The sequence below is a fragment of the Gymnodraco acuticeps genome, unplaced genomic scaffold (genome assembly GCF_902827175.1).
Source record: "Gymnodraco acuticeps unplaced genomic scaffold, fGymAcu1.1, whole genome shotgun sequence".
NCBI classification, from domain to species: Eukaryota; Metazoa; Chordata; class Actinopteri; order Perciformes; family Bathydraconidae; genus Gymnodraco; species Gymnodraco acuticeps.
Window position 1 is genome coordinate 1,253,865 of NW_022990295.1, and position 25,368 is coordinate 1,279,232.

The window sequence follows — 25,368 nt, forward strand, 5'->3', positions numbered from 1 at the left end:
CTAAATAACATTATCTGTACCCATGCATAAAAACAAGAGCAAAGTGTTGGATTGATTATTTGATTTGGTAGCTGACATGCGTGACTTCCATTTCTGCCTTTGTTTTCTTGTGGTGCACTCTGTTTTGACAAAACCCAACACATCCAAAGAAGAACTGAGGGGCTTGAGGATCAACCTTTATACAGTCTATGGGATCAACACAAACAGCTTCTTTCTCTGCTGAGATCAGGCTCAGGAGTCCGGAGTGTCCCAACATTGTTGTGTGGCTGCTCACGTGCGTCATGAGGCCTTCACAATGGCGGCTGGCCCTTAAGGGTGCCTTCCCACATTCTAGATTGTGATTAAAAAATAAATTGTATTAAATTATTATTAATTATATTACACTTGAATATCCATGCCATAGCACACTGCATAGCTATTGAGACCACACAAAGGTTTGCAACAGGCTCACAAATGTGAGAGTGGAAAAACTGGTTGGCATTCGGGCAAAGCTTGGAGCATGATTTGGAGCCAATGATCAGGGCCTCCATTTTGCTCGTTTATTGTTCAGGTTACCAAATATCAACCAGTGAGGTTTCTGGGTTGAAATAATTCACAGACCTCGTTTCAAACTGTTTTACATTGGCAAATGATAAAATGAAAGTACTTAAATGCCCAAAGAACTGTGGGATATTGAAAAAAAAGTCAGGACACTATTAATGGAAAATGTTTTTAATATAACAATTTAGGGTATGGCTCATGAATGTTTATATGGTGTGGGTGAACTGCCCTTAATGAACACTTACTTCCTGCTTATAGCATGCAAATGTGTCTGGCACAACATCTGTGCCAGCCCCCAAATGAAATGTATTGAATAACATTAGAAATACAAAGCTATTTTGACTGTTATGTCATAAAGAGGAGTAATATAATATTTGTAACTATTTCTTCAGTTTTTGTTCAAATGTGCAATATTGTTCATTTACATGATTGTATACAGCTTATTATTCAAAGCTGGATACAACCTCTTGGTAAACATTTCCAGGACAATATGATACATTCATGTCACTAATTACAAAGCATTGCACTTCAAACCAACTTGTTGCCCTACAGTCTGAACACTAGGCTTGACAAGTAGTACAAAAAGTGAACAAAGATTGATAATGGGTTGAAATGTGTTCAATTGAAACTTTAAATTCTGCAAACCCTTTCAGAATTATTTGAAGAAACATTTGGAGATATACAAGTCTCCCAAAAGACAAGAACAGATAAGGGCCGGAGTGTTTTTAATCATATCCAGAGTAAACATGAACTGGGAATATTTCTTAACACACACAAAATACATTTCAAACAGCAGAAGAGAACTTATATACACATTAAAACAGGCATAGTTTATCATATTGTAAAAAAGGAATGTTATTTAAGATGCTTGAAACAAGTGGGTGCTTGTTTCTTAGCATAATTCACACACTATCAAACCCCTTAAAACATGCATTAGTTTTCTCTAACAGGGACAAACATTGCAGAGAGAAACACACACATTTACAAATCACAAATTAAGTCCAGCCTTTTGAATTATTAGGAGTTCCACAAGTCCTTAACTTACAAAAATGAACTCCGTTTAAATGTTTTCGGCACCTTGGCAAAGCGCTTGCGTGTTGGAATGGTCTCAGTTTTCCATTCATGTAGGGTCATTTTAGGCGTCTCTCTTCCAAGCCTTCTTTGGTAGTTCCTAAAAGTAAGCACAGATCCAGAGCCGCATATTTAAAGGTGGCTGAAAAACGCCAGCATTAGAACAGACATCCCTTCATTTCTTTATTAAACCCAATGAAAATGATGTACCTGCGTGTCAGATCGGAGGGATGCTGCCACTGTTTGCCGTCAGCGCCCGGTGACTGATCAGCCACACTGTTCATCAGCGTCATCAGCTCACTCATGGCATCTGCACAAACGTGCCAAAGAGACGCAAGGTAAATTACCAGAGGTCGACTTGACAAAATCACAAAACACTTGCAACTCGACTTGGACTTTAACACCAATGACTCGGGACTTGACCTTAAGCCTTCTGACTTGATATTTTAATGTATTCAAAATAAGTTTGCCACAATATATTTACCGACTCAACAATCCTAAACTTTATTAACTTTGGCAAGTTGACATGTAGCATATATTACCAAAGTAATACATATATACATATATATATATATATATATATATATATACATATATATACACAACGAGTAAACTTTGAACATACAGTATACTCTTGCTTACACTGCTCAGCTGCTTTATTCAACTTACTACATTAAAAATCCTTGCATATTAACCACCACCGAAGCGTTCTTCTTCTACTGCTGCTTATTCTCTTGTCTACTCAGGGGCGCAACCTTGTGGCGAAAACTAGCAACAACATTAAAAACTGCTTCGAACAACACAATATAAAATGTAGGTGCGAATGAGATTAGAAATTATTAGGAACAACATTAAATACAAATAAAAATGGATTGTGGTGTCCCTGATAACATGTTGTACACAGTGAGAATAAACATTCTGGTCAACTTAACATCAGGGATCTTATTAATTAAACTCCTTCTGAATTAAACCGTCACAGTAGCCTAACCTTACTGTTCCTTCTTAAAATAGAAAAAACGTTACTAGCAGAAAGAAAATTGATTAGTAAATTATTAATATGATGTAAATGTAATATATTATTATTCTGTTGTTCATTACATGTGGTGAAAAGCACATAATGACAAAGTGTAGGACTTGCTCATCCTGACATGGGACTTGAGTGTAAATAATTGAGACTTACTTGTGACAATGATGCACCTCTGGGCTTACCTCACACTACATGGTGCATAAAAACACAGCTTTGCTATAAAACACATCATTTTTAGTCTACCTTTATTTGCTCCTGGATGCTCCTTCATGTGCCTTGTGACAGAATGGACATAGAGCCGTTTCTCACGCTCCCAGTCCCCCTTCGTGACAAAGACCACCGGCCTGCAAACAACAAGTCTCAATTTAGGAACATTTGTGGGGTCATTACGACAGTGTATTACACGCTTGTGTAATGTAATCGTCCCTGGCGCGAGCATGGAAATATGATTGGCGGCGATTTCCCAAATCACAATCTCAAAGTTAACAGTGTTATGCACACAGCTCGAGTGCGCTAGAATTTGAAAGTACACAACCGGAAAAAAATCTGCCTCTTCCTTCAGACTTCCTTACAGAGCCCCTCCTCCAACACACACGAACGCGCACATGACCAATGAGGGCACGAGATAAGTTTGTGCACAGATGGAAGGCTGACAGGCAGGTAGGCTATGGGGGGTTATTCCCTATTTCAAGAGCGTGGTATTTAAATTTGAGAGCATACTTTATGTATTTATTTCCCTCAAACCCTGTCCTCGCACTCAAATAGTGCCTGCTTGCACTTAGATTTGCTCTGCTTCTGCTCAAACTGTACGCTTGCACTCAGATATATTGCTGCTTACAGATTTTTTATGCTCTCAGATTTATTCTGTGCGCGCTCGAAACTTTTGTGCAACAATCCTGTCAAAATCCCTCAACCAATAGGAGGCCAGGTGTCCTTGCGGGTGCGTTCGCTTTACTTATTACAGCGTCCCGTAAGGGCGGTTACTCTTTGGTTTATAAACTCCCGCCCGCCATGGCTTTATAACATGGCATGTACTGCACTTGTTTGATTTACAACTTTTTTTTTGGGGGGGGGGGGGGGGGGGGGGGTGGTGGTTAAGCACAGGTAGTATATGTTTATAAAACGGCTAAGTCAAATCCAGCAATCTGATGTTTCTTAGCCGTGATATAATGAGCGTATATCCAGGGAATAGTTGTTGTTACTTTTCACAAATCAGTATCCCTCCGCGTCTGAAAACCGTTACAACTGTTACATTACGTCCGTCACGAAACTAACTAACTAACTAACAAAGCTTAAGATGGAAATATTTAAGGTTAACTTCGACCTCCGGGGTGGCCTTACTATGGAGGAGTGGATTGAGAAGTGCATATCTCCAGAAAAAAAAAGCACCTAAACGACGACATTCGCTATCTGTTATTGTTGTTGCATAGCAACCACCTCGCACTATGTTCTGTGCAGAAGGCAACGGAGGGACGATTTTATTTTATTCCCGGGCTGATTTTTAGTCCCAGTCCGCCACTGAACGTAGCTATTATGTAAGGTAGTTGTAAATCAAACAAGTGCAGTACATGCTATGTTATAAAGCCGTGGAGGGCGGGAGTTTATAAACCAAAGAGTAACCGCCCTTACGGGACGCTGTAATAAGTAAAGCGAACGCACCCGCAAGGACACCTGGCCTCCTATTGGTTGAGGATTTTGACAGGATTGTTGCACAAAAGTTTCGAGCGCGCACAGAATAAATCTGAGAGCATAAAAAATCTGTAAGCAGCAATATATCTGAGTGCAAGCGTACAGTTTGAGCAGAAGCAGAGCAAATCTAAGTGCAAGCAGGCACTATTTGAGTGCGAGGACAGGGGTTGAGGGAAATAAATACATAAGGTATGCTCTCAAATTTAAATACCACGCTCTTGAATAAAGATAGGGAATAACCCCCATATTATTACCTCCAATCATTTTAGTCAGGCCGGCTAAAATGATTGGTCGTGCTTTTTACAGTACTACGGCTTCCACAGATGACATTTTTTAATGGATTTTTTGTCAAAGCATTTAATATATTCATTGCCATCGGGATGTTAAGAGCATTCCGTGGAATATAACAAAAAGTGTTTCTTAAATAAATTACATACCCCACCTTTAACTCATACAGTACTTCAATTCTGTGTTGTGGCCTCTTTACACATTCCCTCCTGCCTAGCATTTCAATTGAATTTAAATGTCGTTTTATTTTGTCGTTGTTTTTGACCAATTAAAAAATTTATATAAAATAATTTGACATTGTGTCTTCTCGTATTCCATTAATTTCACAGGTGTTTAATGTTTGTGCTTTGGTATTGTTTCATATCGATATAGAGATACTTTTATTATTGACACAACACTATGGTCAGCTGTGCTCTGGAAATATTGTGATGTACCATGGTGTGCCCACACTAGGGCTGTACCCGAATATTCGGCTATTCGAATATTCGTTCGTTGGCCAACTATTCGGGTTTCTATTTCATTATTTCAAACAATTATTTTTTTTCCCCTAAATGTATGCTATCAATAAAGGCGAATAGCTATATTCTTATACTATATTTATACTTTTGAATTGTACTGTTAAAATGCGGAAATATATACAATATCAGCCTGTGCTCCTGACATCGCTTTCACTCAGTCACGAACGCAAACGGCACGCTTCACCTCGTTTCACACACCTGAACACAAAATGCCGAAGACTTCAGCTGTGTGGGACCATTTTAAATTGGACGACGGTAAGAAGAAGGCAGTGTGCCAAATATGCGACAAGAAACTGGCCTACCACGGTGGCACAACAACTCTGAAAAGTCACCGGATGCTGTAAATACTAGCCTAGCTTAGCTTAGCTGTTGTCAAGTTGCCATGATGAAGCTGCTTTATCCGTCGTTTAAACAGTAACGTTACATATGATAAAATCGTGCACTTACTTTGCTTGGAAAATAGTTGCAAGCAAGCACCCGAATTGTTTTTTTATATTAGTTTTTCAATTGTATCCGAATAGTGAAAATAATAGGAGCAATGTGGGAACATCTGGGGCTAAGGCAATTATTGGCATACAGTTCGTTCGTTCATTTATTTGTCGTTCTTCATTTATTTAAATACTGTTTACTGTATCGGTAACAAGTACTACACTGTTAGGCCTACTGTTACGGATATGTTATTAAAAGTATTGTTGTTATAACAGAAATATGTGTTTTGTATCTTCAGGTTGTAAAACGTTATAGACGGAATTTGGAACCAGATTTGGTCCCCGGGCGCTGCACTGCGGCTGGGTTAAATGCAGAGGACACATTTAGTTTTAATGTATGCGAGTACTGAGACAATAAATAAATATAAATCGTAATTAGGGATGTCCCGATCACCTTTTTTTGCTCCCGATCCGATTCCGATCATTTGATTTTGACAATCTGCCGATACCGATTTTTCCCGATCCGATCTTTATGCAATGCATTAAGAGAAAAAAAGTTGTCCCTTAAGGTTATTTTTTTTATTTAAATGACAGTACCCAACTATCCATTCTATCCAACATGGATATAGCTTCTTTTTTTCACAGCAGCATTGGATCAGTTCAGTTGTGCAGCATTGGATCAAAACAAAATAAAGCTTATCAGTGGTCCACCACAAAATAACCATGTAAACAAATTGAGTGCAGATAGTGCAGTAACAAAACAAAAATAACTCTACTGGAAAGAGGTAGCTTGACTAGCTTCACAAGTTCACATTCAGTCACAAATAATAAATTAAAAATGTGGCTTAGTGCAGAATTCTAGCCTTAAGACTAACTAGTCTAGTATTAATGCAATTAACAACAGCAGCTTAACATAACATGAATAAACAAAGTATTATATTTCCATCTTACTGGAGTAACACAATTCAATAGTAATCAGCAGCAAACCACTTCTTTTTGTTATTCTACAGTATTGTTGTTTTATAGTTATTTGTTAATGTAACCCAATTTGTGTTCTTTGAAATTGAAAAGGATATCGCATTGTGTTTGTTACTTTCATTGCAGTTGTATGTGTCTTAAGTGTAATTTGGCTTGGCTTCCTATTTATGGACATGCTTTTATTTTGAAGGAGAGGTAGCGCTGTTGACAGGAAGTTGTTGTTGCTTTGGAAACAACGTGACGGAGATTAACGGAGAAAAGTAATATCTACATATAAAGACGGAGAAAGTAAACGATAACGTTTATGGTTAAGTGTTAGCACCCCCCGAAGAGGCACAAGCTCTTACGTTGATATTGGAGATTTCAATAAATTCAATTTGAAAAAAAAACGGGGGAAAAAAAACAAAAAAAAACAATCGTATTAGATTGGTCGTGTTGAACTTAGCTCTATTCTTTCCACCAGCGGAACCTCCTTCTTGCAAACATTGCATCTGGCTGTTACACTGCCTTTGCTTTCAATTTTATAATACTTCCAAACTCCTGAGATTTTCTCTGTCCCGACTCCCGAGTCACCAGCTAAACGTAGCCTCTCGTTAGCTTAATGCTACTATTAGACACTGCGCCCACTCTGTTGCCAGATTTGAGAGAAATAAGCAACCAGGTCTATGAAAACAAGCCCAAAAGAAGCAACACATACATGATGTTGTGTCATTTTAAACTAAAACTAAGGCCTCAGGATGACTTTAAGACGTGAACATGGTCATTTTTGTTTTGTAACATTAAATAAAATAATTGTTTTAAGGATTCCAGATCCACGATCTTTTTCTCCTGATTCCGATCTTTTAAAAATCACGTGATCGGCTCCGATCCCCGATCACGTGATCGGATCGGGACATCTCTAATCGTAATAGTATGCTCGTTCTGCGCTTCTGCTTAACAGCGTGTTGTCAGGTGTCTATGAATTTTTTTTGAAAAAAAACTGTTTTATAAAAAAAAAAAAAAAGATCTCTCCACACCGAATATTCGCTGTTGATTACTACCGAATATCCGGAGCCCGAAAAATGGTATTCGGGACAGCCCTAGCCCACACCACCACCTGAAGACATGGAGGGTGACGGCTTAATGGCAGACAGCCAATCATTTCACTTTTTTAAAGTTTTATTTATTTCTCCAAATGTCAATAAATGGTCAACTATGGATTACATATGTATCAGAGTATGCTCATAACAACATTTGATACCCAAAATAATAGGGTTTATTTTTATTTTTGCTGCTCTTAAATTCCATTTCCTTTGTTTCATTTGGTTATGTTACAGCCTTATTCTAAATGGATTAAATTCATTTTTGTTCTCAATATCCCACACACAATACCCCATAATGACAAAACAAAAACGTTTTTAAAGAATCTTTTGAAAACGTGTTAAAAATAATTTAATTAAATATCACATGTACATAAATATTCACACCCTTTGCTATGACACTGAACATTGAGCTCAAGTGCATCCCGTTTCCACTGATCATCCTTGAAATGTTTCTATAACTTGATGGAGTCCACCTGTGGTAAATTCAATTGATTGGACATGACTTGGAAAGGAACACACCTGTCTATATGAGGTCCCACAGTTGACAGTGCACATCAGAGCACAAACCAAATCATGAGGTCCAAGGAATTGACTGTAGACCTCAGAGACAGGGTTGTATTAAGGCACAGATCTGGGGAAGGGTACAGAAAAATGTCTGCAGCATGGAAGGTCCCAACGAGCACAGTGGTCCATTATTTGCAAATGGAAGATGTTTGAAACCACCAGGGCTCTTCCTAGAGCTTGCTGCCAAAACTGAACATCGGGGGAGAAGGACCTTAGTCAGAGAGGTGGCCAAGAACCCAGTGATCACTCTGATAGAGCTCCAGTGCCTTTATGGTAGAGTGGCCAGAAGGAAGCCAAAGGCACATGAAAGCCCCCATGGAGCACCTAGAGTACTCTCAGACCATGAGAAACCAAATTATCTGGTTTGATGAAACCAAAATGGATCTCTTTGGCCTGAATGCCAAGCATCATGTCTGGCGGAACCCAGGCACCGCTCATCACCTGGCCAACACCATCCCTTCAGTGAAGCATGGTGGTGCAGAATCATGCTGTGGGGAAGTTTTTCAGCGGCAGGAACTTGGAGACTAGTCAGGATCAAGGGAAAGATGAATGCAGCAATGTACAGGGAGATCCTTGATGAAAACTGTCTGCAGAGCGCTCTGGACCTCAGACTGGGGCTAGGCCTGTCGCGATAATCAATAAATTGACTTATCGTACGATAAATAAAAATGGACTCAATAACTTTTCTGAGCTCGATAAATTGCCGTTTACATGCGTGTTTGTTTACATAAGAATGTGACCAGAAAGTTTGCCCGGCGCGCTGTGAGGGGCGGGGGGCTTACACACAGCCAAGTCAGGAAACTCCGCGTGCAGCAGCCAAATTAATAATCAGGGGTGCACATTACTTTTTTGCCCTGGTTTTCAAAGGAGCACCTGGAGATGTTGCTTGGTGCTCATCCTTAAAATGAAATAAACTGTAACTTTTGAGGGGGTCTTGACTTTATTTGCCAGACACACGGCACTGAACACACATGCAGAGGTGAAAACAAAACAACATTAGCACGACCAGTAATCCTACAAGCTGTCATCACTACCCTCCTGACTGTTCTCCTCACTGTCTTCCTCTCTGTCAGACATGGTAGCTGATGATGATACTTTAGCTGATACTTTCTCTCTGGTTGAGTCTGCGATTAGCTGCTGGTTTTGGGTCGAAAGTCTGTGTTGTCATCTTAGACAAGTGGATGTAATCAAATAAGTATGTGAACATAACCAATAACCTACCATAGCCAATAACAAATTAATGTAACTTATTTTATTTGTGTTGTTCATTCATATCTTATTTTACCTTAATATCTATTTATTTATGCTTTTTTTTTTATCTCTCCAGTTTTAAAGGATATTTTTGGTTACTGTCCTATAGTATGCATTGGAATGAATGATTTCAAACCTGTTTATCCCAATAATTATAAAGGAGTGCCTTGGAAATATGTGTTTACATAAATTGTGACCCAACCGTTTGATCTTAGACTAAAGTGAACTATCTAAACACTCAGAGTCCTTACCTCACTGAGCTGTAGTTATCAGCCTCTCAGTTTGACTGGAGAGGACTCTCCCTCCACATTATTGTAGAAACATCTTCTTATATCCGTTAAAGCAGCTAGCACTAGATTCTAATAACAACAGCGCCGGCCGGTGTTCCGGATTAACTGGTTCCCCGATCAACTGGTTTACAGAGGTGGGGGGCGTGGCCTTCGACTGAAATACACATTTCGATCGCTTCTTCTGTCGTTTACATAAATCTTTTGGTATATTTGGCTCGGTAGGAAGACTTTGATGCACATTCAGTACCAGTGTGTGAGGTTGTGGTTACGATGGCGATATCCGGACGCGAACAGCGAGGACTACAAAAAGAAAAACGAGTTGACTGGGGATGTCTGTTCAAAACGTTGCAAGCTCCAATAAATCATTTAAACCAGCTATTGTTGCCAGACTTATTACTGAATATCGTTCTTAATGTGATGCCAAGTCCATCTGAGACCTGTGTACACCTTCAGACAGCCTCCAAGTGAAGCACACGTTGTTTACTCACAGTTTGAAAGCAGCGTGGAGAAGTCTTCAGCTGTGGTAATCCGCTCGAATAAATCCTTAAAACCAGCTATTGTTGCCCGGTTTATCACTGAATATCGTTCCTAATGTGATACTAAGTCCATCTGAGACCTGTGTACACCTTCAGACAGCCTCCAAGTGAAGCACACGTTGTTTACTCAGAGTTTGAAAGCAGCGTGGAGAAGTCTTCAGCTGTGAACTGTAAACTGTGATCCTCAGGTAAACATCCGCCCAGGGAAAAATGGGACCCGCCCAGTTTAAACTGTGTTACGACTTCTGTGGTTATCTACCAGCGATCATGTTTAATATGAAAGACTACACACACATTTATCCTTTATATAAACAGTATTCTGCAGCACTCATCCAGATAAGATGTGACTGTTAACTCGTTTTGCAAAGATAGCAGCAGAAATGTCATTGCTGCATGTGCAGGTACTTAGACTTTAAAATGCTGATGGGTCATTAATGTTGGTCTCGGCAAACAATATTAGGAATCCTCTATTCAAACATAATATTCAGTGTGCATCGACATGAAAATAACAAAAAAGTTCATGCTGGACTCAAACCCGAGTCCCAACAGCAAAAATCACTCGGGCCATGCGCGTTACTGGTGCGCCACAGATCTACACAAAGTCTTACACCACCACACTTTAATGTCTTGGATGAACCTTGTTAAAAAGTTCCAGAAAGATGCAACCCGACCATCATTTATAATGAGAGCGAATGTATCTACACTTATAATATACATATTATAGTAGACATTTGGATAAAAGCGTCAGGTAAAGGGAATGTCATGTAATGTAATTGACGTGAGTGTTTTGAACACACTTATTTAATTTATGATTCTCAATAAGGTGTCATGTTGATTTGTGGTGCACTCATAACGCGCAGGACTTGCGTGATTTTTGCTGTTGGGACTCGGGTTTGAGTCCAGCATGAACTTTTTTGTTATTTTCATGTCGATGCACACTAAAATTATTATGTTTGAATAGAGGATTCCTAATATTGTTTGCCGAGACCAACATTAATGACCCATCAGCATTTTAAAGTCTACCTGCACATGCAGCAATGACATTTCTGCTGCTATCTTTGCAAAACGAGTTAACAGTCACATCTTATCTGGATGAGTGCTGCAGAATACTGTTTATATAAAGCAGGGGTTCTCAAAGTGCGGCCCGCGGGCCAATGACGGCCCTCGGAAATGTTTCTGGCGGCCCGCGATAGTTAATGTGACACGCTGAAATGCATGCGTTATATTTTAATCCTCCATGGTTGTATCTAGTAAGAATTAGAATGAGTAGCTTTCCAGCGGTATCTCCTGTGAGACTGTAACCAGGGCACAGCAGCCAATATGGCCGCTCAAAGCAGCTTGACTTTACACTGTGTGGGATTGGTGGATTTGTGTGTCCGTCAAGGACATCTCGGCCGGCAGCCATCATGATCTGAAATGACCAATGGACATCGAGAAATCACTAAGGTCTAAGTGTCTTCACAGGTCTCACTAAAAAATCTATTAGGAAGCTGCAGCTAATTCAGAACGCTGCTGCTCGAGTCCTCACTAACACTAAGAAAGTGGATCACATCACTCCAGTTCTGAAGTCTTTACACTGGCTTCCTGTGTGTCAAAGAATAGATTTCAAAATACTGCTGCTGGTTTATAAAGCACTGAATGGTTTAGGCCCAAAATACATTTCTGACCTCCTGCTAAATTATGAACCATCCAGATCTCTCAGGTCTTCAGGGACTGGTCAGCTTTCTGTCCCCAGAGTCAGAACTAAACATGGAGAAGCAGCGTTCAGTTATTATGCTCCAAATATCTGGAACAAACTCCCAGAAACCTGCAGGTCCGCTGCAACTCTGACTACTTTTAAATCCAGGCTGAAGACTTTTCTTTTTGTCGCTGCTTTTATTTGAACTATTCATATCTTAGACTGCACTGTAACTTTTATCCATGTACTTTTTTCTTTTAATGTTTAATTGACAGCACTGTAACTTTTATCCGTGTATTTTTTCTTTTAATGTTTATTTTATTAGCTTTTCTTTTTAATGACTGATTTTAAATGCCATTTTCTTAATCTCTTTCATTTTTTGTAAAGCACTTTGAATTGCCTTGTGTTGAAAAGTGCTATATAAATAAACTTGCCTTGCCTAAGGACCTACCCACCAAGTAAACAAAACATAAACCACGTGTCTCCCATCAGTTTACGTCTGTGAGGGGAGAGAGAGAGAGAGACAGAGAAAATGTCTTAAAAAAAAAACTTTACAGTTGCCGACTTTGCTAGAGATTTTTTTCGCTAGCAGCAGTGAAGATAGAGCCTCAGAACCTGAAGTCTTCCACTCTTCTGAAGAAGAAGAATACAAAGACAACAACAAGGATCCATTTGGACATGGGTAAGTGTAAATATTACAGTAATAGTGTACTGGCAATGTGTGGAGAATACCGCGAAAATGAACAATAGGTTTATTGATATATATTTTTTAATCGATAGTCATGAACTTTTTATTGGGACAAAATAGACTCTCCATTAGCAAACGTTTACTCTGTGTTAACGTTATTTTGGTGTGTAAAAGTGAGATTACATGTGTAGATGATTAAACTAATCATTTATTCGTCCCACAACGGAGACATTTACAGTGACATGTTTTTGCCATCGATTATTTTATCATACTGTTCTGTACAGATGAGACTTTGTCATAGATTTATTTATATGTGTGCCTGTTATTATTTTACCATCCTGTACAGATGAGACTTTGTAATCAGATGTAGCCTATGTATATGTGTGTCTGTGATTTTATACTGAATGTAAAGTAACTTGAAATAAGTGTGTGTGTGTGTGTGTGTGTGTGTGTGTGTGTGTGTGTGAGAGAGAGACTCCTTCTGTAACCTCCCAAACTTTATTTTTATGTGTGCATTGTTATTTGTGCTTGAGCAACATTTTACTTGAACTTTATTTCAATGCAATTAGTTGTAATTGTCCTACACAGGCGGCGTTTATCCAGCAGCCACAACATCCATCTGTGCCGGCCCCCAGGTCAAGATCTACTGTGGCTCAAGGGCCTTCACCAGAGCCATCACCACCAAGGACCAGCAGACCATCATCACTACAGCTGCCTCCACCTCCATCTGCGGCTGCCACCAGGTCAAGATACACCTCAGCACAAAGGCTCCACCACAGCCATCACCTTCAACCCAGCCAGCAAGGAGGTCTCGTGGAGGTCTCGTATAGCACTTGTACACCCCACCTACACAGCAGCCCATGCACCATCACCCCCATCTTCACAGCAGCCAGACCCACGGTCTTGGAAGACAGACAAAGACCTTGACACTGTCTTGACATTTATAATGAATAGTTGGTTGAAAGTTCTGATGTTCAATATTGTAAATAGTGAGATTTTCCTGTTTCTTATATTTATATAAATAGTTGGTTGAAAAAAACACATTTATAATAAATTGTTGGTTGAAAAAAAAAGGTTGAATGCTCAATTTGTATTTGTACACATCAGATGAACCTTGGTATGTAATATGAAGTCATTATTCAGTCCTGATGTATCTCAGTCCCTGCTGTGGTGAAAGTAGAGTGATAAACACCTATTTCACTCAATTTTAATTTAATGTTTTTCATTTTAGACATGAATAACACATTTATATAGTGTAATTCAAATATTTCACTGCTTTTGTGATCCTAGGACTTTGGTAACCAAATCTAAAACACCAAAACAATTCGATCACATGAGTAAATTTGTGTTTTGAAGATTTTCCAAAAATCGGATTTCACATTTTAAGCTACTTATCTCATCAAACAGTGCTCTAAGGTGAGCAATATGCATATATAGCAAGACCAGAGATTGTCCTGAACATTTTGATATTTAACACATGGGGTGCCATGTTTGTTTTAGCGTCTTTGGGTTCAAGAAAAGCGCTATAGAAATAAAATATATTATTATTATTATGTTAGAAGAAATACATTTAAAAAGGTGATTTAAAAAAACATCTAAAAAGCGAGAAAATACCCTTAGACTCCAGAGGGTTAAGAATGGTAAAACTGCGCCCCCTGGGTTGTCATTCCTAAATTATGAATGACAGCTTGTGGAAAGTTTGCTAGACTACTGGTTGCATGGCAACTAGGCATCTCGCGAGTTGCGGTAATTGGTTAGTACAATAAAGAAAGGATTTGTTTTGTGTTCCGTTTTTTCTTGGGCGGCCCTCAATCCAATATTGGGTACCTAAATTGGCCCTCACTCATCAAAACTTTGAGAAGCCCTGATATAAAGGGATAAATGTGTGTGTAGTCTTTCATATTAAACATGATCGCTGGTAGATAGCCACAGAAGTCGTAACACAGTTTAAACTGGGCGGGTCCCATTTTTCCCTGGGCGGATGTTTACCTGAGAGGATCACAGTTTACAGTTCACAGCTGAAGACTTCTCCACGCTGCTTTCAAACTCTGAGTAAACAACGTGTGCTTCACTTGGAGGCTGTCTGAAGGTGTACACAGGTCTCAGATGGACTTAGTATCACATTAGGAACGATATTCAGTGATAAACCGGGCAACAATAGCTGGTTTTAAGGATTTATTCGAGCGGATTACCACAGCTGAAGACTTCTCCACGCTGCTTTCAAACTGAGTAAACAACGTGTGCTTCACTTGGAGGCTGTCTGAAGGTGTACACTGGTCTCAGATGGACTTGGTATCACATTAAGAACGATATTCAGTAATAAGTCTGGCCACAATAGCTGGTTTAAATGATTTATTGGAGTTTGCAACGTTTTGAACAGACATCCCCAGTCAACTCGTTTTTCTTTTTGTAGTCACGTCCGGATATCTCCATCGTAACCACAACCTCACACACTGGTACTGAATGTGCATCAAAGTCTTCCAACCGAGCCAAATATACCAAAAGATTTATGTAAACGACAGAAGAAGCGATCGAAATGTGTATTTCAGTCGAAGGCCACGCCCCCCACCTCTGTAAACCAGTTGATCCGGTACCGGTGCACCCTCCCTCGCTCACTCGCATTTTGGCTGTGAGCTGCGGGCGCCAGATAAGCCAACATCCCCCATTTTCATCACTTACAGCGCCCATCATACAGGGCAAATGAAACGTGTAACCGGGGTGAAAAGGGTGTTACATTTACTTAATTGTGAATATCGTTACATCAAGGCCAAAAATTAGGATGAGCACCAACGGTCAAAAATGTTTTTTTCCCTCCCAGAGCTGCCAGCGCAGCGCCTCCCCAGATCTGGCGCCCTAGGCGAACATCTATTACGCCAATGCTACGGGCCGGTCCTGAGTTCATATCATAGATTCATATGCAAATCGCAAATATATTTCTCTCCCTCTTCTCTTTTCTCTCTCTTTTAATGTTGGTACGCAAATGCGCCTTTTTTTAAATGACACGGTGCTCTTTTTTTGGCGGAGGTGCGCATGCGCACCAGTTATGTGCAGCCCTGTTAATAATATAGAGACAAGCAGGAGACAACGTGTGACTTACTCGAGGGGAATTTGAAGTTAAATGGAATTGGTTACAAAACCTAATATCACATCTCCGGTGTGGGAATATTTTGGATTTAAGCCAAATCAACGAGGCGAACCTACGGACTTGAATGAGCCGGGCGGTGTGTCGCATTTGTTTTAAAAAGGTAGCAACAAAAGCTAGCAATACGACCAACCTTAAACTGCATCTGAAACACAACCTACCCATTCCGTTTTCCCAGCTGGTAGCAAACACGGCAGCTGGAGATGGAGAGCCCCCACCTTCCCGACAGTTTACAATCAAAGATGAATTTGCCCGACAATGCAAACATGTTGGTGTTCCTTGCAATACAGATTTGGATATGGCCTGTTGAGGCATCTGGGTCTTTGTATGGACTGTACACTTGACTGCTATTTTAAGGAGGTTTTTTTTTTTGCTTGTGAGACAGTGTGTGCTTATTAGGGGTGTAACGGTACACGTACCGAACCGAAGGGCCCGTACCGAATAATTTCGGTACGGGCCCTTCGGTTCGGTACACGTGTGTACCGAAGTGTACCGAACGAATATAACGTTAAACGTAAAAAATTGAGAACATGAACAACTTCTTGGAAGTAATCTCAGGTGCTGCGTCGCAGCATTCAGAGTAATTTGCTCACATTGTGTTCAACGCGTCATAGAGCGAGCAAGTCATTTCATTGGACGAGAGGCATACTATGAGAGCTGGTCAGAGGGATGCGTTCAAATGTAGTCAGTAATTTGAGGAACTGGCGAAATGGCGAACGCAGATAAAGTTGAGCTCGAAAATCCTCCAGCATCATTGAAGTCTCCGGTTTGGGAACATTTTGGTTTCGCAGTTACGTACAAGGATGACGGACAAAGACAGGTGGACCGAACCAAAGCTGTTTGTCGGCATTGTTCAACTAAAATTGGTTACGCGGCTGGCAATACATCAAACTTGCACACTCATTTGAAAATACGTGAATATCACCGGTACCAAAAGACTGAAGTGCAAACCCAACTCCCACTAGCATTTAAGCCTCCACCACTCGCAAAAAGTTCAGACCGAGCCAAAGCTATTACAAACGCCAAATATCCTTATGTTGCCATGTTAGCAAAGCGCTACCTGGCTGTGTCTGCTACCTCTGTCCCTAGCGAGAGGGTGTTCTCCACAGCAGGAGACATTGTTAGTGCCAGCAGATCTGCCCTTTCGGCAAGCAATGTGGACAAGTTCATTTTTATTTAAAAAAAACATGAAAATACAATGACAAGCAAGTCATAATGTCAAACTGGCTGCTTAGGTACTAGTACAGTACAGTTCAAATACAGATTATTTCAGTTCATCGAAATGCTGCACCTTAATGTTTATTTTATTATATTTTGTATTTATTTGAGTGAATATTCATAGTTTAATAATAATTAAAAACCCAAAACTAATAGTTTATGTTTTGCGAGTACTAGTACAGTAAAATTCAAATACAGATTATTTCAGTTCATCGAAATGCTGCACCTTAATGTTTATTTTATTATATTTTGTATTTATTTGAGTGAATACATTATTCACAGTTTAATAATATTTTTTTTTAAATATGTTATGTTTTGTGATGAATTTTTTCTGCTGTACTGAAAACGTACCGAACCGAGACCTAAAAACCGAGGTACGTACCGAACCGAAATGTTTGTGAACCGTTACAACCCTAGTGCTTATATATATATATATATATATATATATATATATATATATATATATATATATATATATATATATATATATATATATATATATATTAGGGCTGTCAAACGATTAAAATGTTTAAATCAGATTAATCACAGCTTAAAAATTAATTAATCATGATTAATCACCATTCGAACTATGTCCAAAATATGTCATTTATTTATGTATATTGTTGTGGGAATGGAAAGATAAATGAAAGAAGGCAAATATATCCATTTAACATACAGTATCCATGTTTATTATAACATTTTTCTGCGTGTCAAAATGAAAGACAACCCACACACCTATCAATCATCAAACCGTGGGGTCTTAATTCATTACGTGTTGGGGGGGGGGGGAGTCTCCCTCCGCAGCCGGTTGGCGTAGTTTTGGCACAATTCCGTTGTACAGACCGACGTTAACAGCAGCCCTGTCTGTGCACACGGAGACCGACTCTGTCGTCCGGTGATCTAGCCGCCTTCTGGAAAAGCTTCACAAGTACGTCGGTACGCAAATGCGCTTTGTGACACAAGTGACGGTATGCATTTCAGATTACGCACATAACCTGCGTACCAGTTATGTGCACCCCTGTACTACAGCAAAAGTATTCTCCCGGGACTTCCTGCAACAACACCACGCTGTTATCAAAGATGTTCTATTGAGAAGACGATCACTACGTGACAAAAGTTTTCAAAACCGTGGCTACTGAAATCAATCTTACTAACTGCTGTCTGTGCAATTTACGAGTTGGCAGACTTTATTTTGCTTATTTTAACATCATTTTTCATGGTGGGGCAAAGCCATTTCTTGGTATGGGTGTAGCCTACCCCAGCCATACCCTGGCGCTGCCACTGGTGGCACGTATGGGGCGGGCCATTCTGCACATGCGTTAAATGCGTTAAATATTTTTAACGCAATTAATTCAAAAAATTAATTACCGCCGTTAACGCGATAATTTTGACAGCACTAATATATATATATATATATATATATATATATATATATATTAATATATATATATATATATATATATATATATATATTAATATATATATATATATATATATATTAATGCTGTCAAAATTATCGCGTTACATATTAGTGCTGTCAAAATTATCGCGTTAACGGCGGTAAGTAACGGCAGTTAGTAAGATTGATTTCAGTAGCCACTTGTCTGGAAATACCGAAGACCAGAAACGGTTTTGAAAACTTTTGTCACGTAGTGATCGTCTTCTCAATAGAACATCTTTGATAATGTCTTCTGGCCAATCAGAATCAAGATAACAGCGTGGTGTTGTTGCAGGAAGTCCCGACGGAGAATACTTTTGCTGTAGTACAGGTAACACATAACTGGTACGCAGGTTATGTGCGTAATCTGAAATGCATACCATCACTTGTGTCACAAAGCGCATTTGCGTACCGACGTACTTGTGAAGCTTTTCCAGAAGGCGGCTAGATCACCGGACGACAGAGTCGGTCTCCGTGTGCACAGACAGGGCTGCTGTTAACGTCGGTCTGTACAACGGAATTGTGCCAAAACTACTCCAACCGGCTGCGGAGGGAGACTCCCCCCCCTTCACTGGAGAACTAAAACAGCTGAACACAACGTTCACACTCTGTGGTCACGAAGTACTCCACTAGCATTAATCGCGTTAAAATAATTAGTGGCGTTAATTTTTTTTTATTAACGCGTTAACTTGACAGACCTAATTATTTCACATTTCATTTGCAATGTTGGATGTTCAATAAAAAGTTATGTTTGAAAGGATGTACTTGAATTATTATTATCATTATGTCAGTGGTCTAAAATGGTCTTACAACGGTGTCGACAATATTATCGTTTTACCCCAATAATTTCCGGGAAAATGTATCGTCCAACAAAATTAAGTATCGTGACAGGCCTAACTGGGGCAAAGGTTCACCTTTCAACAGGACAAAGACCCTAAGCACACAGCCACGATAACAAAAGGAGTGGTTTCAGGACAAGTCTGTGAATGTCCTTGAGTGGCCCAGCCAGAGCCCAGACGTGAACCCGATTGAACATCTCTGGAGCGATCTGAAAATGGCTGTGCACCGACGCGTCCCATCTAACCTGATGGAGATTGAGACAATCTGCAAAGAAGAATGGGAGAAACTGCCCAAAGATAGGTGTGCCAAGCTTGTAGCATCATATACTCAAGAAGACATGAGACTGTAATTGCTGCCAAAGGTGCTTCAACAAAGTATTGAGTAAAGGGTGTGAATACTTATGTGATATGAGTCTAGGGCTGCAACAAACAACTAATTTGATAATCGATTAATCTATCGATTAATGAAACGATTAATCGACTATTACTGTATGCCTTAAACAATTTCTCAAACGCTCTTATTTAGCCACTTTTAGATTTAGCTTGAGGTTGTTTTCGGCATGTGGAAACTAACAATGAAGACAATAAAGATGAATACTTGATTCAAAAATACATATATTATTAAATTAACACATTTTGCACAAAATTAACATTGCTTTTTATTTAAATAAAATAAATAATGTTTCACATCAAAAGAAACAACAGTGTTTTAACAAATCGTATTAAATAATCTGATGACAGAACTGTGAACAGAATAGCTGAAACTTTAACAAAATAAATAACTCTTACCTCTAATCATTAACCCATGTTTGTATAATTGAGTTAACTCCGTGTGTTGCTGCTAGCATACATAACACCTGACGTGGAAACGTTACTCGTGGATGGAGCTACAGAGCTGCTAGAAAGACAGTAGAACCTGGTACATTCCTCCGTCTGAATGTGGAGCACTTTTGCTAAATGTTTAGACAAATTGCTTGTGTTACCGCCCTTACATGCTAAACTCTTATTGCACTTTTGCCAACGGGCATTGTCCACATCGAGACAGGTAAAGTTTAACCAAACCTCGGAGCGAGTTTTCTCCGCCATCTCCTCCGTGTGTTGCTGCATGTAGCAGTCGCGTGTGTGTAAACTGCCCCGCCCCCTCGCACACAGACGGGGGAGAGAGATCTCGTCTGATCGAAAATACATCAGACGCATTTGTTTGTCTTTTTGCATATTAGAAACGAGTTGGCGACACTAAGACTGCGATATAATGTTTTTGTAGCAATAATACATGACATATATTTTTTAAATGTCTCCAGTACCGATAAAAAGACCAATAACGTTGGAGCTTAACGGCGCGTAAAACACACGTGATGACGTCACCAACGAATCGACGACTGAATTAGTTGGCAACTAGTTTGGTAATCGATTTTAATCGATTAAGTCGATTAGTTGTTGCACCCCTATATGAGTCTTTTCTTGTTAAGGCGAGACACGGCAGGCAAAAACATCGTTTTTCAAGTACTGGTCCATTTTGAGATTTTGTGCTATTTTGATTCTATAACATGTTTTCTTTCAGGCTTTTGGAAGGAAAACGTACAAAATACACATTTAAGTGTTTATTTTTTACTATAGTTTGTCTATTTGCGTCTGTAGATTTCTCCTAAATTCACTAAAAGTTAGCATTCTAACGTAACATAAAGTACCGCGACCGCTGTGTGCACCATGTCAACAGAGATATCGTTGGAAAGCTGTGTCTCTCCTGCACAATCTCATTGGATCCAAATATGGTCATTTCCTTTGTATCAGCAACCAATCGTGAAAGCACAAAAGGGTCTTAAACCAAGAAACGAAATCTCATTGGCTGGTGTCAATTTCTGACAACGTGATTCGTTCAGATGCGTCACGTGGTGTGCTAAAACACTTCCTGGTTAGCGTTCCGCTAGAAATTGAAATCTCAAAAGAACGGCGAAAAAAACGTTCACAGAGAAGACGACAACAATTGTCACTTGCACGAAGCAAGGTTATACAAAAAACAAATGACCCCGAACATGAAATACCTTCACGGAGTGCGTCGATGCGCAAGCTGTCATCCAAAGAACAGGAGGGTTTAGCTAGCGCCTCACTGCAATCTTTAAAGGTCGTTTTCTCAAATTGAGTTTTTTCTCCTACTCCGAAAATGTCAACTTCAGTAGCACATAGACACCAAACCTTCCAGTTATATTCCTATCAATATTATGAAGGCTTTTACAGAAGGGTTTGTTCATATATCATTCATAGCCTGAATTATACAACATTGTATACCTAAAAACATGGCGAAAATTGATATTTTAGGGCTGTATTTTATGATTTATGGAGTGATAAAAAGAGATATCCAATATCCCTTCTGTAAAAGCCTTAGATACTAATATGACTACAAAATGAAACAAGAATTTTGAACCTGGCTTTATCCAAAGTTCAGATTTCGATTCTTGAAATGTGTTCAAATATGTGCGTATTTAATGAGATCATGGATAATTTGCATATTTAAACATGCTATTTCAGAAAACTTGTAATACAAAAGACAATTGCCTCACTGTAAGTAATTAACTGGAGAAAATTACCCAATTCACCTGGGGTGTCTCGCCTTAATTCATTTACAAAATATATTTTAAAACTTTTTCCACTTGGTCATTATGGGATATCCATTTTTAAATATGGCTGTAACATAACAAAATGTGGAAAAAGTGAAGGGGTATGAATATTTTCCGGATGCACTCTAAATCTGCTAGCATAGTGGTAGTGGTGTTAATCTATAGATTAAAACTGCAGATTAAGGATCAGGGTTCATACACTTTTTCACCAATGATTTTCAATGACTTTTCCATGACTTCTCAATGACCTTTACCTAATTTTCAATGACCAAAAAAAAATGACCACTGAAAATGTTTTATTTTAACATGGAACAGGAAAATAAGGTCTGCATATGAAACATGTTGTGCCTATCTAAAATAAATCAAATAGTAGGCTTACTAGCTTCTACACGCTGAAGCAACTGTTGTCAGGCATGCAAACTCATCAGGTATGAAAAAGGTGACAAGGATCCGATATATCCAAAATATATAAAAGCATTTATTTTAATTGTGTAGCAGTCAGTTTATAATTTTGGCAGCACTGTTGAGCATTTTGAAAATGTATTTTCATGCCTCTGTGCAAGGCTTAGTCTTTCTATCTTTATAGCCACTGGTGTAAAGTAACTAAGTTCATAAACTCAACAAGTACTATAAGTGGGTAACATTTTGAGATACTTGTACTTTATTTAAGTATTTCAATGTTTTGCTACTTTGTACTTATACTCCTCTACAGTTCAGAGGTACATGGTGTACTTTTACTCCACTACATGTATTTAATACCTTTAGTTACTTTACAGATGTGGATGAATGATGTGAATATAATCAAGTCTTAAATCAGACTTTAGTTCCAACTGGAGTAAATCCACAAGCTACCCTGCAGTATACAAAGTCCTTCAAACTAGCTGCACCTTTACCAGCTTTGAGAACACTTTCATGATCAATCATTATAAAACATCATATATTATTCTGAAATGGACCAATCTGCACAATGACTACTTTTACTGTCGCTACTTTCACTATATTTTGATGAGAATACTTTTCTACTTTCACTTGAGGAACATTTTGAATGCAGGACTTTTACTGTGATAGAGTATTCCTACACTCTGGTACTTCTACTCAAGTACAAGATCTGAGTACTTCTACTTTTACTTATCTGAGTACTTCTACTTCTACTTCTACTTGTATTAAGTACAAGATCTGAGTACTTCTACTTTTATTAAGTACAAGATCTGAGTACTTCTACTTTTACTCTAGCACAATATCTATACTTATACCACCTGTTTATAGCCTATGAAAAAAACTATTAGAAAACGAAGGCTAAAGCTAACGTTAGCAGATAGTGATAGCTAGCTCAACGATTCCTTAAATAATATTGCGACAGAAAAACTTTTCAGTGCACATCACGCTCTGCTCTGAACCCTTGAACGGCCCGTTCTAACAGCTGTTCACCAGCGGCTCAGTCTGTGCCACAGTGACTCCGCACAGTTAACGAACGCACCGTAGATAATGTAGCTGACCCTCATCCCGGAGCAGCAGAGTTCAGCCGACAGGCAGGAAGACTCGAGCACACAGCTCGCGCTTCATATATTAAAAAATAACACCATGCGCGTCATGAGGCACATAACAGCTCGCGACCGCAGCTTATTTCGGCGATTAGATAAAAAGTAAATTATATTTGACTCAACTTTAGTTACATTTCCATGACTTTTCCAAAACTTTGGGAAAAATATTGTTTTCCATAACTTTTCCAGGGCCTGGAATTTGCATTTTGAATTTCCATGACTTTTCCAGGTTTTCAATGATCGTACGAACCCTGAAGGATCATACAAAATGTGTCAACATACTCAGATGGACTTGGCTGTCAGCGCAATGTCTAAGAATTCTGCACGAGTTTCATTTTTTTCTTCATGCTGTGTGTAGGAAAGACATAACAGAATGAAACAATCATGTAAACTCTATTCTTAACCTCACTTAACCATACAAGACACCTGCTGCTTAAGACATTAATCTATAGGAATAGTAAAAATATATAAATAAGGATGGGCTTGTAGACACAGGTGAAAAAAAAAGGCAGACAGGAAAAATATGAGACTGCCATCAAGGACAAACACCAAGCCATTGGCAGAAGCCTCAACATTTTGTATAATACGGTCATATGGCACCCCCTATATATAGCAAATGGTACAACCATACCTTTGAGTGCTGGCACTGCTGACTGCAGGTGCATAAAGTCTGTTGTCCTCTGCGCTCCATTTGATGGGTACGATGACCTTAGTGGGTGCTGCCGTTTCCGTGCGCCGATTTGGATTCACCACTACGGATTTCACCTTGAAAAAGCATAAGTAAAATGTAATTAAGTTAAACAAACATGGCTCGATGTGTGCAGGACAACATCCTCTATACCAGGGGTATTCAACTAAAATTCAACGAGGTCCAGTTAGAGAAAATCTCCCCATGCAAAGGTCCGGAACATCAAAATGTCTAACTTGCTTCATGAATTAGTGTGATATATATTGAAGTAGCCTGTAGCTTTATCAACGTCTGCATGTAATCAACAACTGACTGCCAATCAAATAAAGAAAGTACAATTCAAAAACAACAATATTTATTGTCAATTAACATTGAACTATACAGATATACAGTAAATACTGTGGATATGTGTAATGTTCCTCTTGGGCTGCATTTAAAAATAAAATAGAGAAAATAAATAAAATATCTTTTGAAAATATGTGCATCTTAAAAGTGCTTCATTTTAGATAAATAAAATAAAGTGTAGCAGCAGCTTGAGTTTCCCTTTCTCTTTGTTAACCGTTTCACATCATGACTTAACAGTTTCAGACGATTATAGAACAATATCAGTCTTTACACATCATAACAATTGAACAGTTTTAAAGTTTCTCTTTCTTTCCCTTGTATGCCCTGGAACGATATTTAGTTTTAATTTTGATCCTGGTGGACTGATCATATCGGGCTCTGAGACTGCTTATTTTTTGTGACCTCAGTTCTGACTTGAGAGGGAATGTTTGGTCAAACACTTTGTGTTTTGTCTCATAGTGGCGTTTTGGCACTTTTAATGAGCACCACGGTCTCTGAACAAATGAGACACTGGTTCTGTGCTCCCAGTGGGAAGGATGAACATGAATGAGTCCGTCCACTCGGGGTTAAAAGCTCTGTTCTCACTGTCCCCTTTCCTCTTCTTGGAGAGCGCCATGTGTCATTATGTGTCTCTCCCTGTCTGCCGCTAACACGCCTGTTCACTCTCCTCTCCCTGTATCGCTAATTATTCTCTTCACACTTTCCTCTCCGCTTCTCTCTGCCGCGCTCTCATCTCTTCTTCTGTGTTTCTCTCCCTGTATCGCTCACTCGTCTCTATCGCCCCCTGTCGGCGGCGCTTAAAAATAGAATCGCCCCGTCAAAATTTAAATCCCCTATTAATGTATTGATTATAGGTCCGGGTCCGTATAGGTCGGCGTCTGGGTCCGGATCCTGTTGCCGACCCCTGCTCTATA

The 25,368-nt window shown here is 39.2% G+C and overlaps 1 protein-coding gene across 1 annotated transcript in view; it reads right to left on the reverse strand.

Moving 5' to 3' along the window:
- Window positions 1–695: 695 nt before the first annotated feature.
- LOC117550138 (S100P-binding protein-like) overlaps window positions 696–25,368 on the reverse strand; it is a 31,352-nt gene continuing 6,679 nt past the window's right edge. The window contains exons 3-6 of the mRNA XM_034222477.1: window positions 24,053–24,186; window positions 2,882–2,982; window positions 1,822–1,921; window positions 696–1,711 (exon numbers count right to left, since the gene is read on the reverse strand). Coding sequence (XP_034078368.1) covers window positions 1,582–1,711; window positions 1,822–1,921; window positions 2,882–2,982; window positions 24,053–24,186 — 465 coding nt within the window. The 3' untranslated portion in view covers window positions 696–1,581. The remainder of the gene's footprint in view (window positions 1,712–1,821; window positions 1,922–2,881; window positions 2,983–24,052; window positions 24,187–25,368) is intronic.